The 18,278-nt window shown below is 40.8% G+C and overlaps 1 protein-coding gene across 4 annotated transcripts in view; it reads right to left on the bottom strand.

Moving 5' to 3' along the window:
• Positions 1-17,756, bottom strand: part of LOC102941740 (CREB binding protein) — a 179,131-nt gene extending 161,375 nt beyond the window's left edge. For all 4 annotated transcript variants that reach the window (XM_043523771.1, XM_043523770.1, XM_037911060.2 and 1 more), the window contains exon 1: positions 17,325-17,756. In XM_043523771.1, coding sequence (XP_043379706.1) covers positions 17,325-17,409 — 85 coding nt within the window. In that variant the 5' untranslated portion in view covers positions 17,410-17,756. The remainder of the gene's footprint in view (positions 1-17,324) is intronic.
• Positions 17,757-18,278: the final 522 nt, after the last annotated feature.

The following is an 18,278-nucleotide window of genomic DNA, read 5'->3' on the forward strand; positions in this document are numbered from 1 at the left end:
ATTTCCAAAGGGTTATGCACCTCCATTCAAAAATTTTTACAGGTCCACAAATGAAAAAAAGTTGAACACCACTGTTTCAGAACAAACCCTGTATTGTATAACTTATCTGGGCTACAAAAAAAAAAAAAAAAAAAAAAGAAGAAGAAGAGGCAGTCATTAAAACAGATGGAGTTTAGAACCAGAAGGGACCATTAGATCATGTAGTCAAACCTCCCATACATCAGACGCCATTATATTTCACAGTTACCCATATACTAAGCCCAATAATTTGTGTTTGATTGGCTAAAACATGTCTTCCAGAAAGGTATCCAGTCTTGGTTTGAAGATATCAAGAGATAGAGACTCTATCACTTATCTTAGTAATTTGTTCCAATGGTTAATCATGCACTGTTAAAAACATGGGCCTTACTTCTAGTTTAAATTGGTCTGGCTTCTGCTTCCAGCCATTACTCTGCTAGAGTCAAGAACCTGTTAGTATCTGGTATTTTCTCTCTGCGAAGGTACTTATACATGTGAGCCAGCTATGGTCTAGCTGCATCTCAGACTTCAGCTGAACACTCTGAAAGCAGTGACAAGGAAATAAGTATGTAAAATTAGTGAATGCTGTTGTATACTCTAACTGTAACACTATCAACTTTCCATTTAGCGGATTTTTTGTTCAAACCCTAATTACTACATTGAATTTGTTAACTTCTCCTACCAATTTAGAGAAAATTACTTATTTTCTTTCCTACAGGAGATCATTGTATACCTTAAGCTGTTATCTTCAGTTCACATTTAATCTTTTCCTTCTCTCTCCTACATGACCTCTTTGTATTTCTCTTCTACACTGTTCTGCCTCTACTTTGTTTCTTCTCCCCCCAGATTTCTCTTTACATTTCTCTTTTCTAAATTATTCCATCATCTCTCCATGTCCCACCAGCCCCAGTGAACTACTGTAGCGCTTACTTTCAGTGCTACTCATTGCTTTCCCAAGCAGCAAAGTTAAATCGTTAGTTAGTTTTCACTATTGCTGTTCAAAACCTTATTCGCAACAGCAAGACTGACAAGACTCTAGTTAATTTTGATTCTGCTGAAGCTTGGTCAAGCTCTGAATAGCAATGAACATAAGAATGGCCATACTGGGTTAGGCCAATGGTCCATCTACCCCACTGTCCTGCCCTCCAACAGAGGCCAATGCTTCAGAAGAAATGAACAGAACAGGGCTATTATCGAATGATCCATCTCCTGTCATCCAAACCCAGTTTCCAGCAGTCAGAGATTTAGGGACACCCAGAGAATGAAGTTGCTTCCCTCATCATCTTGGCTAACAGCCACTCATGGACCCATCCTCCATGAACTTATCTAATTTTTTATTTTTAACCCCATTATATTTTTGGCCTTCACAAGATCCCCTGAAAGTGAGTTCCATAGGTTGACTATGCATTGGGTGAAGGAGTATTTCCTTTTGTTGTTGTTTTTTTAAAACTGCTGCCTTTTAATTTCATCAGGTAACACATGAACCAGGTGTTACCCAATGAAAATATAATTTTCACTTCCTTATTTGCTTTCTCCACACCATTAATGATTTTATAGACCTCTGTCATATCCCTCCCCTTAGTAGTCTCTTTTCTAAAATGAACAGTCGCAGTCTTTTAAATCTCTCCTCATATAGAAGTTGTTCCATACCCATAATCATTTTTGTTGCCCTTCTCTGTACTTTTTCCAATTCTAATGAAGCCATCTGTCTGCAGACACAGGAAGACAATAATGCATCAGTTTACACCTGGCCCATCTTTGAAGCTTACCATCAAAACTGTAAGGGCTAAAAGTTTTTTTTCCTAACGAAAACGTAGATGCTGAAAAGGATACCAGCAGTTGCCCAAGCAAACTTCCCAAATGTCACAGAAGTATAGATTTTTTTAAAGCCCTGCTCATAAAATTGCTCACACGAAACACTTGAGGAATCAAGACAGAAAAATAAAAAGGAGATGAAAACAGAAGGAGAATGGGGAAAGAAAATAAGATGCTGTTTTGGCTTTTACTTTCACTTTATTTGAAAAATAATGAGGCAGGGAAAAAAAGGGAACAGTCACTGCCACCAACCATGGTTAGGGCTAAGATTTTGTCATAGATATTTTTAGTAAAAGTCAGAGACAGGTCACTGGCAACAAAGAAAAATTCGCAGAAGCCCATGACCTGTCCCTGACTTTTACTAAAAATATCCATGATAAACTGGGATGGGACTGGGGCAGCTGCCGGTGACTGAGAGCTCGGGGGCCCCCACCACCCGTGAGGGCTCAGAGCTCCTGGGGCCCTCTGTGGCAGAGGAAAGCTGCCGGGATCCCACTGCCCCCCGCAGCAGTAGGGGGCTGCGGGGGTACCCCTGCTGCCGCCATGGTGGGAAGCTCCAGTTGTCCCTCTGCCCCAGGGCGGCGAGCTGCCGGGGTCCCCCTGCCGCCGCCACAGTGGCCTGGGAGCTGCTGGGGTCCACCCGCCGCCCATGGTGGCTGGGAGCTGCTGCCTCAGGCAGTGGGGTAGCTCACTGCTGCAGCAGGAGGCGACAGGACCCTGCAGCTCCCAGCCTCAGGGGCTGAAGTCACGGATTCGGTGACTTCCAGTAACAAAGTCATAGCCTTAACCATGGTCTTCAGCAAGTCGAGTGAGGCCAAAATTTTCTTGGGTGCCAAAAAGCTAGACACCCAAATCTTATACTTAGTCAACTAAATACATGACTTAGTTTTCAATGGTGCTGAGCATCTGCAATTCCCATTTATTTAGGTGCCTATATATGGGCTTAAGTGTATCTGTAGACATCCAAATTCAGAAGTTTTAGCTACTAACTTCTCTGTAACTCAGGCCTTCTCTACACTGAAAAAACTACACATAACTATGTTGGTCAGGAGAGTGAAAAAACCGTATTACTGACCAGCATAGCTATGTTGACACATCCTCCAGTGTAGATACAGTGATGCTGACAGAAGATGGCTTCCATCAACTCAGCTAACTTCATTTGGGGAAGTGGTGTTCCTACACCGGACAGAAAAAAAAGCTTTGTCAGTGTAGGCTGTATTTACACTTCAGGTCTACAACAGCATAGCTATGCCAGTACAGTCCATGTAGTACAGACATATCCAGTTTCTCCATTCACAAAATGAGGATAATGATGCTTTGCAAAGCTCTGATTCCAACAGATGGAAAGCATACCATAAGTACCCTAAGCTTCATCTTCCTTGCTCACTGTGCATGCTCTTGGGAGACCTGAGAGCCAAGTACTCACACACCATAGGGACTGGAAGAAGTTTTATAAACATAATACAAAAGATAAGAAAATGCAACAGAAGACGTCCACTGAACACCTAAAAAGATATTATCCATTCCTAATGCCCTGCAAAATGAGACAAATCTATTCTAAACAATAGAATGTTCATGCCTTATTGACAATCAAAAGTAAGCACGTAAGAAAAAACCAGCATAAAGCTTAACACCGTGGATCTGTAAACATTCAGTATTCAAATCCCATTAAGATAATGATTCAATTTCCTGTTTTTATATTTCAGTCAGTGGTGTTGTGTTCACTAAAAAACCCATCAACATACAAGATCCATTTTAAAACAGTTATAATAAAATGCAATAGAACACACAAGTTTGCATATGCATTTTTGCTACAAATCCACAAAGGCAAGTGATTCTCTCAGCAGCTATAAAAAAATACTCCTTGCCAAAATGACTAAGTGACCCAATTCTCATGTTAGATGAACACACTCACACCCTTTACCCCCCCCCACACACACACACAAAAAATCTAATCTCAAACATAATTGCTTACATTCAAACTTTTCTGTTAGTTTCTGTCTGTCATTTTCAAATCCAAGGAGTGTCAGCAGTTAAGAGACTAAAGTAAAACTTCTTCATTCTGAATCCAAAAAGTGCAGGTCTTCACATCATAGTCAGTTAGTCTGAGTGATCAGCATCGAGGTCTGAACACCTGCATTAGCCTGGCTGGGTATGAACAGCCACCCTGCAAAAACCTACCCAAGTTACTGTGTACTCACTGGTGCTGCACTTTCCCTTGTATATTGCTAGGCTTTCTGCGGGCATCCCACTGTTCTCTGGGCTGCAGTAAGCTCTATGGTTCTGTCCCAATGAATTGTGGGATATTCTGTCTGCCCTTCCGGGCACAGAGGGAAATGTTGGAAGGCACTGACGCAATATCTACAACCAACTGATGGAGCCTGTGTGTTCTCTTCAAAGCAGGGAGGTTACCAGCTTCAGTGAAAGCAGAACCCAGACTCTAACCCACAACCTCAACTGTACCAGCTAGCCCAGTTTCCAAACTTTCAAGCATCTCTTAACTCAGATGAGTGACTTGTGTGTTGATGGGAGAGTAGTAAGCGCCAACACCCAAGTAAGAGCCCATGCTAACTCTGCAGTGAAGACATACCAGAAGAGAAATCAGTGTTGCCAACTCTTTCAATTTTAATCACAAGTGTCACAATATTAGGTGTTTTTCTTAAGAGCCCCAGCCCTTACAGGAATGTGATTCAGTGAGAATCTCAGCTTTCATATACAGAAAGTTTCTATCCCTTCATTGCGAAGAACAGTTTACAAATGTAGCCCAAGTGCACCCTTCAGACTCAAAATCCAATTTGTAAAATCTCTGGATTTTTAAGCCCATCTCATGATCTTGGTGGATACCACTAGAATCTCATTTTTGAGGAACCACAGGTTTTTATGATGAATCCAAAACCTTCTGATCACCAAAAGAAAAGCATCCTACATCTAGAGTACATAACCACAAAGACATATCAATGATTGCTATCAACACTTAATATTTTCAATAGCAGCCTATAATGAACCTCATATTTGGATTTGGAGATAAAAACTTGGTAGTAAGTAGTTTCTTTGCAACCCTGACCTTTTATAAAGTAGTGTCTTTCTAGATGAAGGGATGGTCTACGCTGGGATCTTACATCAGCACAACTACATCTCTCAGGGATGTGAAAAATCCACACCCCTGAGAGAGACAGGTATATCCACCTAACCCCAGGAGAAGACAGTGCTTGGTCGACAGAAGAATTGTACCACCTCTTGAGGAGGCGGATTATCTATGCTAACAGGAGAACCCCTCCCCCTGGTATAGGCAGTGTCTACAATGAAATGCTAGAGCAGCGCAGCTGTCACATATTCAGTGAAGACATATTCTAAGCTACAGAGAATTTATACAAACACTTTCTAAAGCAAATTATTTTATCTTTTGTATTTTTTTAATTTAACTTTATAAAAGTTAAATGTACAACAGTTTTTAGGTTTTAGAAAAATTAATTGATTGAAACAACCTTTTAAATTCAAACTGTAATCTAGTCAGAAAAAGCAGCTAAGTAATAAATCAATATCCAGACAGAATATGATGGCCACATCTCTGTCTCTGCATGTTAATGTTTAGTTAATTATTTGGGGCTGTTTTATGAGGTCAGTTTAAAATTAACATTCTTGTCATTTGTGTAACCAAACTCAGGTACTGAAAATAATCCAACTACCTTACATTCAGAAAGAATTAACTTCAGTGTTTGGAGAATAGCTTATTTCCCTCCAATCCCAATAATCAGTAAGGTTTGCTTTTTCTTTTTACAAAAGATACCAGTTTCATTTTTTAAGTTTACTCCGTTGCATACTTACTGAAAACAAAAATGTTCCTTCCTTGTTACAGAAATAGGGACTGCTGATCCTCCAGTTCAGTCACTAGGAAGCAGCAGAGCTGTTGTGAAGGTGGCACAGGCTGGCTCCTGTCTCACTGACTCCCTGTCTCAAATACAGTACTCTCAAAGCTAAAACCCATACTAAGATTATGGTAAATGTAAGCAAAGTGTCTCATAAGAGTAACAACCCTAGAAAGATAAATGTAAACAAAGTACAGATAAAATCCTTGGCTTCGGGGAGTGTTGGTGGAACAGACTAGTCTGAGGAAACTAAGGTAAGGAAAGTTTCTCAGATTAGTGTCTCCTATCCTTCACAGGTGGGATATAGTGAGCAGTGCTAACAGGATTAGTGGGGCTAGGGGAAAGACCGTCTTTGGGCTTGGCTACACTTACATTTTATAGCGCTCTAACTTGCTGGCTCAGGGGTGTGAAAAATCACCCGCCTGAGCACAGCAGGTTAGAGCGCTTTAAAGCCCTAGTGTAAACAGGCTCCCAACGCTTGGGGCTAATCCCCTTGTGGAGGTGGATTACCAGGAGCGCTAGGAAAGCGCTCTCCCAGCGCTCGTGCATGACCACACTCGCACTTCAAAGCGCTCCCGCGACATCGCTTTGAAGTTTCCAGGTAGCCATGCCCTTTGATAGAGATTAAGGTACTTCATACATCTAGGTCAGCATTTCTTAAACTGAGATTGTGCCTCCAAGGGGCAACAGACAATGCTAAATTTGCCAAAAACCCAGCAGTTACTAAGTTCTAAGGGAAAGTAAAATGAGGAAAGTAGAAGCTCTGCTCCCTCATTCTGCCATGCTGCCACCAATGGCACTTAGTGTCCCCCCTCCCTTTAAAAAAAAAAACCAAAACAAAAAAACCCACACTCTGCTCCCGGAAAGTATGCTCAAAAATGGAAAAGAGTGAACTACTTTGGACCATCTGCACCTCATCCCACCCCCATCAAATCACTCAAATGGCTTCACGCCATTTTATAATTATGCGTCCTTGAAGCAGAACAGTGCAGGAGGGAGGGACAGAAGGGAGGGGGCAAGAAGCTGAAGCACTCTGTGGGGGAGTTCTAGGTTGGATATTAGAAAAACTATTTCACTAGGAAGCTGGTGAAGCACCGGAATAGGCTACCTAGGGAGGTGGTAGAATCTCCATCCTTAGAGCTTTTTAAGGCCCAGTTTGACAAAGCCCCAGCTGGGATGATTTAGTTGGGGTTGGTCCTGCTTTGAGCAGGGGGTTGGACTAGATGACCTCCTGAGGTCTCTTCCAACCCTAGTCTTCTATGACTGAATGACTCATTCCACTCAATATCCATCCAAGGCACCTCAACCCTAATCCAACAAAGGATTCTGGGATTGGGGTTAAAGCAATAAAACTGTAGCTGGTTTTAGAGTGGACAAAGTCTGGAAAACTCATGATCTATTTCATGCCTGGGGTAAATCTTGTAATCTTGGACTTGATGGCTGTTGCAGAGACAAAGCTTCCACACTGTACGTTAGCCTGGTGGAGAAAGTAGTAAATAGTGTATGGAATACTCATGCATCAGATGTTTGGATGGCTGCACCTGAGAAGTTCTCTAATCTAGTTCCATTTTTTGTTTGTATCCTTTCTGAGAAAAAAGGAGCTATCATACTTGAGGGTACTTTTTTCTCCATTCTTGGATGGCCTCTTCAGCAGCTTGGACACTTACTCTGCCATTTTCTTCTCAAAAGAGAGAATCAATAGCATTTAGAAAGGACACATTTTCCCTTGTATGAATACTTACTACTATTATCAGGTCATTTCTTGTGTTCAATCAACCATCATCCAATAATATCACTGTTGATTCTTTAGCTCGTTTATTTTTTCATGTTTTTCCATATGCAGTATTTAGTGGATATACAATCTTAGATCTTCCTGGAAGATTATATTCTGATCAAAATACTTCAACTGTTTTTTTTTGTTGTTGTCTTTTTATTGTTCATTTGATGCTATTCAGCATAACAGGCAGGTGAAACTACCAAAATCAGGGTGGGACATTTCAGATTATATGGCATAACCTTCAATTGATCTGTGTCAATGTTGGGTTTCCAAGATGAACAGAAACCCACTAACCACGCTGCTCTCTCCAGTCTGTCCCATTCTCATCCCCTCTAGGCTCCCAGACAGTTTAATAAAACTGTCTTATTGTTTCATAACAGGCATAAGCACACTTAGGTCCTCAACACTTTTTAGAACAGTTAAAATTTCATTCACAAAAATATTAGAGCCTATTTTGAGTATCAAAATTATATAACAGATACACATATATACTATATTCATTTAAATGAATGAGTACAATACATGTTCAAAGAAAACAAAAATTAAAAAACCAACTGATTTGATTTTTTCCTGAAAAACACGTGCCTTTTCTACAGCAGAATATTAATTTTTTCCAACTGTTGGGGTACACCTAGTTGGTGGATTTTTTTCTTGAAAAAACAAGGTAAAAATGATTGCATCCAAAAGTACTTATCTTGAAAACAGAGTCTCATAAGCCACAGCCCACATAACAGAAGAGGTGACTGGATAACTATCCAGACTCTTTTGCACTTGAACTTCTGAACCCCTTTCTTGAATTGGGGATTAGGAGGAAAGACAGAATCTGGTTTGTCCATTTCTGAACCAGTGCATCAGTTACCAAGGCTCTCTTCTATGGTTACCCTAAAGAAACAAAACTGATACCATGAATAGGTCCATCTTTCCAAAAGGATCCAGCTTATCAGGGAGCCCATTGAGAAGAGGGCCACAAACAGAGCAGGACCATGAGCACAGAACAGTTCCCCCACTCAATATAATAGAGAGGGTGACTTTGACCTTTGGGCAGGGATGGTCTCCTTTCATTCTGCCATTTTCTCTTCTAGCAGCACAGTGGTATCCTAGACAAGAGGAATGGCACTCAGACCTTTGGATAAAAGTGGAGATATGTGGTATAAATGGTCAGAGATAAAAAGGACACTGCCAACTCAAAATGGAGTCAACCTCAAAATGTGAGTTAAATGTAGTTTCAGGGCCAACACTTTCCTATTTGTCTAATTTGTTGCCCTGTCCCTGTGTGCAAAACCCAAACAAAGGAGGAACTGACTGACTTCTCAAATATTGAAACTGATTACACAAAGTAAAGTAATTAAAAGGTTTAGATAAATGCTTTTTCTATAGTCTTTCAATTACAATACAAAGGGTCACATTTGCTATTTCAAAAATTTACATGTACTAGTCTGAGGTTTAATACCACCAGTCAGGGTTAAAAAAATCATTCACTCCAGTAGCCACATCCAATGAAGTGAGCTGTAGCTCATGAAAGCTTATGCTCAAATAAATTTGTTAGTCTCTAAGGTGCCACAAGTACTCCTTTTCTTTTTGCGAACACAGATTAACAGTTGCTACTCTGAAACATCCCAAATAATACAATTGGTGTATACTATATTTAAACTCTAACAAGGCAGTCAACTTTCTATTTAATCTTTCTTTAAACATAACTTTCTAAAAATCTATTGCTTTTTTCCACATCTTCTTACCCTTTTGGCTTCACACCTCTGTAATGTATCTTTTCCCCGAATGGTCTTCAATGTATTTCCTCTTTCCCTTCTCACCCTCTATGTCCCGTATCTCAGACTGTCTCATCTCCCCAAAATGTCTACTAGATTTTTCAACTTCTCTCTCCTCCCAGGCTCCCCTTAAACACACTCACAGTTAACAGCCAGAAGTAAGAATGAAAAATGCGGATAACACCCAGGTGAGAAACCAACCTCCCCCTACCTCGGGCTGCCAGAAAGAAGATAGCAGTGGAATTCCTATCAAGATGCTTGCCATAGGCTCTTCTTTGGAGTAGGGAGTAATCATCTTTCAAATCAACCTCTGGTTAGGTGTCTCAATTGGATACTCCACAAAAACTTTATCTAACAGCTAAAAGGTAAAAGCAGCACACCTGTTCTGCTTCCCTCTGACACCAAAGAGCCTCCTGCTGCTGAGTGATATGCAGTCTCCACAGCTCCATCCCTTCTTTGGCTGCTTCTTGAGGGGTATCTTCACTACTCAGATCTCAGTCCCTCTGCTCCAGTGAGTAATTCCAGATCCTCCCTCTGCTATTGCTCATATTTCAAAAGCATCAGCAAAACTGATGTGATTTTTGTCACATCAAGCTGCCCGCTGGATTCTGAAAAGCTACAGCCAAAAAACGTGTCAGATTTTTTATTTGCTGTTGCTTGCAAAACTCTGAACAGCAGCAAGGCCACTGAAGCTATCCATCCACTGACCAGGAAGACACACTATTCGTTCCAAACATAGTGTAAGATTACCTTTACAGCCATAAAAACTAGAAATTTCAGGGTTTTAAAATGAAATCTTAAAATTTGGCACTCACCTAGGAAAGCTTCCTGTCTCACCATACCGACACAGTGAATACATTTTTTCAGCCTTGCTTGTAACAGCAGGTAAAACATTTTCACACATATATAATTTAAGTCTATTCTGTTCCTCTAAAAAGGTGGAATTATGAGAAAAGAATGCTTAAAATTAAAAGCTGGCTCTTACTGAAAGGAACATGAAATGCACAAACTGTATGGAACAGAAAGTCAACAGGCAAGTCCCTTTGGTTTGGCCTCCATAAACTAACAGCTCTGCAGCCTTCACATAGTGCAGTGAAGGAGAGACAACCCACCTCTGAGGAATGAACAGATACTAACTCAAGGGGAGGAAATTCTCTTGCCAGGCAAATATTTGTAGTGCTGCATAACTGTAAAATTACTGTCAAATGTCAGACATGTAGCACAATAGGTACTGTTTATTTTGTTTTTAAATTAGCTTCAAATTATTTTTTCAGCAACTGGCAATATTAAAGGGGTGAAAAGTCTACCTGCTCATATCTCCTTTTGAATCACAAAAGCTCCTAAAGCATTTCTTTCAGTTCAAGGAAATGTGGGGTTTACATTCCTTCATCTAAAAGGAAGCATCAATTTAATGCAACTATACCCTCATTTTATATATATAATATTCTGAAACTCTCTCCCACGAAGTGTCTTCTTAATATAGATATACAATACACATATTTAGATGTAATTTAATCATTGTTACCTTAACCTACTATAAAGGATAATTTAAGCAACATTATAAACGAGCAAACCCATGACACATTGTAAAAATTAACAATGAAACAAAACTTATGTTCTTTACTGCTCCTTTATGCTGTATAAATGTGGCCTCAAATGTTGTATTTTTATGTTAAATTCTAAATCCCTGAAGCGCACTTTTTTCTTTGCTTGGCAATTTAGCTTTGAGAGCCTGTGCAAAAGTGTACAGCACTGAAGCATATACCAAATATACATAAGGAAGAGATCACATGCCCACGGGAGACTTGGAAACAATGATTTTATACACTTTACTGTAAGAAACCTTCAGCTTTCAATGTGCTGCATAAAAATACCAACATCATCATACCAGAATGATAGTCAACCCTGTGTAAAGCACTATGGTCCTGAACCTGCAAGAAGCCAAGTAGTCTCAATTCCCACTGACGTCAATGAGCTGAGGCTAGTCAGCACCATCAAGCTGGTCAACCCTTCATTGGCTCTTATCCTGTATAACCATACAAAGATTCTGTATATCTTTGAACTGCATCTCCAAAATTTAGAAAAAAAGACTTAAGACTGTTGCTATTACAAAACAGATTCAAATTCAAGATCTACAAGATCCAAGTTTTGTATTAACTTATGACTTTATCCCAGAAGAGTACACAAAGGCAGAAACAATACAGAGAGGAAGTAAACACACACCAATTTATCATTATGAATAAGGGTAACTCCCGAAATAGTGAGATGCCTGCTTATATATGGCAGAAAAATGCATCCTGACCTAGGATGCTCCAACTTCCTTCTCACTGTGCAAGAGAAGGCTGCTGCCCCAAAATGTTGCACCAAATAAGCTTTTAACAACAGACAAGAACTAAATTATTTCTACCTGTGATTGGTGGGGATGAGGTAGGAGGTTTTTCACCTCTCAGACAAAACAGTTCATTTTGCTGTATCAGACTTACTCTGGGAGTTCTCACCAGGTCATACTTGATACTATGCTTATACACCTGTTATTTTATTATACGAATACTGAAAAGTTATTGCACTTAAAGTGTACGTTGTATTTACTAAGCGGTTTAAATTTTTAAACTTATTTTTCTCTTGTGTGGCAAAGGAGAAGGTAAATGCAAGATGAAGTGGAGTAGTGACAGACTGCATGAATTACATCTGGTTCAGAATTTAATATTTAGTAATTTGCAGCAATAATCAAGATGACAGTTCTCTTCTGGTTGCCACACTGTTTTTGCACAGTCTATGATGCTTGTAACGTGCATGAATTAATAGAAGTTTTTCAAATTGAACGTGTAAACCACGTAAAGAAGAAGACGTCAGATTCCTAAACTGTCCCAGTTATTTCACTGTACATGGCCATAACCTGAATTTCTTCTGCTGATGTTTCATAAAAACAAAATTCTGCTTATGTAGCAAGATTTTTGTATGCGTCTTTCTTCACATTTTATTATTAGAGACAATTGCATCAAAACAAGATCATTGTTTAATAGTTCATCTCTTATGACCGCTTATTCTTCATCTGAAGTCATAACATTCTGTTTGGTACATCACATTGATTGCTGTGGAAATAACTGTGATGGTATGGACACAGGGTTATGACCAAGTCAGGAAACTACAGCAGGAATAGAAATTGAATCACCTCTACAAAGAAAACTTCAAGAATTACCCTAACAGATAGCTGGAGACCTCAAAGGTGCAGCAAAGCGTGCCCCCTCATGCACACCCCCTAGATTCCTGTCTTATGTTCTGCAGAGGATTACACATGGGTAATGGGTCTGTTCCACAACACAGCACAGCGCAGAATTTATCCTGAAATTTATAAAGCCATAAAAAAAATGCACCCATTGATAAACTTCTGGGCACATGTACAATTAGAATTCAAAATATAATTTTCGACAAATTAACACTGCAAAGCACAAAATACCTCCCATGTGAATTTCCATGCAAGATCAGACCTGTAATCCATTTAGCATCCTACCTCTGACACAGGTTATCATCATATGCTTTAGAGGACAATGCAAGAAACCCATAATGGATAATTTTGGAATAAGATGCCAAGGGGAATTTCTCTTCTAAACATCATGCTGTTAGTATGTTTTTCTTATATCCCAAAGCATACGTTTTTATCTCATTTATATATTTTTATCCTATCTAGTGTAACTGTGCGTTCTCATCCAAACACATAATCCATTTTTGAATCCTACCGAGCTCTTGGTCTGAATTACATCTTATGGCTCTGAATTATATAAGTCCATGGGGAAGACACTTTTTGATGTGATAAAATCATAAAAAACTCAGCTCAATCCACTTACACATGTCTCCTTTCACGATTCCCTCCCCTGCTCCCCACCACTATACATACACCTGGCCAGCCTTAAGAACCAATATACCTGCAAAAGACTGAGTTGTATTTTTCTGACTATAACCATATTTTATGCTCTAAGTGCCTTGGCAAAAGTTTGCAGGATAATGGAATGCAATGTGCTGCAAATAAATGTAATACATTCCACAGAACAATTTAAAAAACACAATATAAAGCATTTGTTCTTCATCTGTATCTTTTTTCCAAGTACCATTTCTTTCATAATTTTTTCTCAGCAGAATTCAAATTTACTAACTACTGTTGGGATTGTACATGAATGTAAGTCGAATAAAAAGTCTTGTGGTATACAAGTGACCTTTTGTGTTTGCACATTTGATCATACAGGCAATAAGTTTCATGGAAGCAAATTTTATTAGCTGGGCATAACAGTTAACGCTTTAAAAGGAAAAAACTGAAATGTTCACATGGCACACAAATGGAGATAGGTTTAAACCACTTTGTAAAGTCATATGAATTCACAGTTAGGTACATGAATATTTACTCCCATTGTCTGTCTTAATTTAAATAGAAGGTATTATCTTAAAGATTTCAGGGCCGTAAAATCTGGATGATTTTTATTAAACTAACTTCTTTTAAACTGAAAGAAATGACACCTGAAGTGCATAACCATATTTCTTGGGTATAGTGCAGAAAAAAGGTCAAAGTAAAATGAGTATACATGTATAGTTTAACTTCTTAAAAGTGTTTTAGTTAAAAATATAGTGAGTAAGAAATACAGCTAACAATTTTTAAATTATGCAGATTAATTCATACCAAGGTAAATTTTTTCTATTTTAAATATTTTAAAATATTTTGAATTATGTTTAAAACATACACTGGACAGTCATAAACTTCATTAATTGTCACAACTACTTGTACAGATGTTTAAGAAACAGACATGCTAATTAATCAATCAGTACATAATTTGAAGTTGTAAAAAACACCAGGCAACTCAATGTTAAAACTGCAGCTTAACAACTCAGCCATCCTAACTTCCCTAAATCATGTGAGTGTATAATTTTATAAACATTTAAAATTGTAAAGATTATAAAATAAAACAATTTGAATGACTACCACTGTTAGTTCTTGAAAATAATATATTTCTACAGCATCAAAAGTTTGCAAGGCATTTAACAAATAAAAATGCATTCCCTTGTTTGCACCATAGTATACAGTAGTAAAAATCACAGCAGCCACATTATATTGGCTCCTTTAGGCATCTTAAAGGATGCCCATTTTGCTACATCTTTAGATAAAATGCTACTAATTAATATATCATCAGTTCCCACACAGCATGCACTGGCTCCAGAGACGTTAATTTAAAAATCTGGATGGTCTACTGTACATCATGACAAAATGTGAATACTGACAACAAACTAAATGATTATGGCCCTCAAAGATTAAAATTAAGTTACCATAAACCTACTTTTTACATTAAATATTTTTATAAAGAGGTTGCAACTTAGCTGTTATGAAATAAATACGAGATGAAACAAGAGTTAAATGCTTAAAGTTGTGCAACAAGAAAGTCACTTAGTATTTAAGAAAGAAATAATTATACACAAACAAACACATTGATCCTTCCTCCTGGTTAGGTTGATAAATGAAAACCCTTTCCCATGGATATTCTACTCATTAGCTTAGTTATGTGGATGAAACCTGTCAACTAGTGGGCAGCTAGCTGTATTCCCAGTAACTAGCTTTGATTAGTGTACAGTGTTGCTGTTGTAAGAACACAAGCACCTTAGTAATCCAACTAAAATACTGACTTATGACATATACACTGTATTAATTCTATCAATATACCTTGATTTTCTACTGCTAATAAAATGCTAAATGAAAGTGTAATTTAAAAATGTACAGAACTATGACATTAACAAAAAAGTTCATAAGCCTTCTAACTAACTTCAATCATGCAAACATTACTCCAATACACTAAGGAAGATTTGCCTCAAACAATTCTTACATCACCCTAGAACAAATGGAAAGAACCAAAATTCTGCATATTCTAATCTCAAGGAAAACTGTTTCTACGAGAAAGATTGAAGTTAACAGGTAATATTTACCCAGAAAACGGGCTGCTTAAATCTACTAAATGCTACAGAAAGCAGCATGTGAAAGGGAAACAAGGAAGAACTTAGCTATAATTAATGGTATTTTCATCAGACATTTAGTCCAATGGGACTACTCACAATACTAAAAGCACGCATGTCTGTAAGCATTTGCAGGACTGAGGCTTTATTCATCATTCAATAGCAGAACATAACAGCCTGCTGATTTTGAGGGCACATCACTCAAACCTATCAACCGGAGCAACTGGTCAAAGGCAATTTTCATGTTTGTAACGCAACTGTTATTATTAAATCAACAGGCAAGAAGATCCCATTTTAAGTTCAGAGTTTTGAGTAATATTTTACATAAGAACCCTAACAATTTGTATTGCCTACTAGCAATGGCAACAAATATAAAAACATTCAATTGGAAAAAGCACTTTCAATATTCTTAGGATCAACAACAAAACCAATGCTACCCGCAACTTTTTTAATCTTAATTTTTATCTTTAAAGTTATTTTAGACATTGTGCCTACTGAGATATTCCTATTTGTCAGACCTGTAGTACTTGCTCTGACACTGTCATTTTTCTATTGATCAAGGCCCTAACTCCGCAAACACTTTTGCACATGCTTAAGGTTATCTGCTGGAGTGATTCCCTTGAGTTCACTGAGACTACCCATATGCATAAGTAAGTTTGCAAAACTGGGACATTCTCTCTCTTTAAAATTAAAACATGCAAAATTATCACCTTCAAAATTCACCGTTTCAAATCTTTTACCTACCATTATTACAACCTAAAGTGACTATATGAAAGATCAGAAAAAATTATTTCAATTTTTTTTAGTTTACATGGTGCATTTCACAGCAATGTGTATTGTCATTCACTGTCAACTCCAGTCAGTTCCAAAAAGAGAGTTAAAATGGCTAAGTACTACACCTGACCTAGAGTTCTTTTGCCAATTTTTGTACATTTTCTTTTTCAAGTGTTCTTCTACTCCCCACCTGTTATGAGAAAGACTCAGAGAAACAGTAAGGATGGCTGTAAGACAACCTACTGTCAAATTTACACCACATTAATGTGTAAACATTACAACACTACTGGGGGTGTTTTCATATATACAAGATAATGTACCACACAACTGAAATGCTTAACAAGATATGCACTTTTTTTTAAAGGAAAATTGCTCAGAGCAGACTGAGTCAACCATTTACAAAACCCAGTTTTTAGTTAAGAACAGGGTTGTGATAATACATTCAAGGATGAAACTGGATGCACACACAAAAGTGCACAAAAGAAATGCATGTTTACTGCACAGAATTATATTTTAAGGGAGGAAATTTGACAGCTCATAAAATACGCTGATCCAGTGTGTTTAAAAACGACATCATATGCTCTGAAAAAACCACTATTGTCTAAAGCCAAAACTTTTGAAAGTAGTTACTGTGAAGGAAAAACAACTACTTCTCTGAACCACTTCACACTGATTCCCACATATTTACACAGCATTTCTGAACAGACAGGAGCTATTCCAGCACACTGGGTAACCATGCGGTTTTGAGAAAGTTATACATGCACAGACTACAGGAATAAATCTGTCTGAACACACGTTTTCCTGAGAAACCAAAAAAGCCTTTGAAGATGTTGCCTCAGTCCGAGAAAAATACAGAAATTTTAAAGTTCTGGTTGGCTCTATCGTTAACTTACACTTGTTTACCAGGCACAAACAAGCGCAAGGTGAGTCTGAAACAATCCCCTTTGCTTCCCTCAGGTCTTACTACGCCCTAGAGCCCTTCACTGTTTACAGATCTGTGGTTACGGGCTGAAGTTACACACAGGGTCCGACCCAGTGGCCATGGACCCAGCTGGAAGAGCCCCGGGAGTCAGGTGCAGGCGGTAGACCTCCGGCAGGGCAGGCTCCGTTCCTGCCCTGCCGGCTCTGTCAGCTGGCAGGGACCCCGCTAGGTGCGAGTCACCCCGGACAGCGAGGGGCTACCGGCCAGTTCCGCGGGGAAGCTCGTTTCTCCCGATCTCCTAGGCGAGAAGCCGCCCCCATGAAGCCGCCCCCTGCCCGGTTCCGAGGGAGGGGAGCTGCGAGCTCCGGCCCCGGGCTGCCCCCCTCCGGCCCCCTCACCTGTGCTGTCGCTGGCGGAGAAGCCCGGCGAGTTGAGCTTGGCTCGCTTGGGGTTGGGCGGCCCGTCCAATAAGTTCTCCGCCATGGTAGCCGGCTCGGCGGTCACAGCTCCAGCCCCGCGCCGCCCGCCGGGGCCGCCCGGATCCTGCGCTCCCGGCCTCGGGCAGCCGCCAGCAGAGACTCCGCGCGGAGCGCCCACGAAAACTCGGCCGAGCAACAGCGCCGCTTAGCGCTCGGCCGGCGGCGGCCCCCGCTGCCCCATGCCCGGGCCGGGCCGCCGCCGCAGCAGGCCGCAGGGAGGAGGGCTCAGGACGGGGTGGGGAGAGAGCCCAGCGCCCCCGCCCTGCCTGGCTCGCTCCTCCCGGCCGCTCCCCCTCCCTGCCGAGCGAGGAGGTGCCCGGATGGCGGCTCAGTCAGTCACTCAGGGAGCATAGCGCCCCCCCACCCCGCTCCTCCGCGCCCCGTCCCGTCCCGTCCCCTCCCCTCCGAGCGGGGGACTCGCCCCGGCCCCGCGCCGGGCCCTCACTCGGCCCCTCGACCCCCGCCCGCCCAGGAGCAGCCGCCACCGCCGGCAAGAAAAACAATGAGCGCAGCGCGGCGGCCGCGGCGGCCACTGCTCTCGGTCCCGGCGGCGGCGGCGCCCGGCTCGCCCCCCGGCTGACGCTGCCCCGCTGGCCGAGCCCGTCTGCCCCTCCGCGGCGCTCCGTGCGGCTGCCCGTGCTCCGGCGGGCGGCCCCGCTGCCCTGGCCCGGCCCGGCCCGGCCCCGCTCCCGCCCGCGCCGCGCTCCGGCTCCGCGACAAGATGGCGGCTGTTGATTCCTCAATTAAAAAAAAAAGTTTTTTTTTCTCTTCTCTTTTCCAGGGACCATGGGGGCGGGGCGGGGGCGGAGCCTGCGTTCTGCGTCACCGCGCACGGGCACGCCCCTCCTCGCCGCACCCGTAAAGACACGAGCA

The sequence above is a fragment of the Chelonia mydas genome, chromosome 10, assembly GCF_015237465.2.
Source record: "Chelonia mydas isolate rCheMyd1 chromosome 10, rCheMyd1.pri.v2, whole genome shotgun sequence".
NCBI lineage: Eukaryota > Metazoa > Chordata > Testudines > Cheloniidae > Chelonia > Chelonia mydas.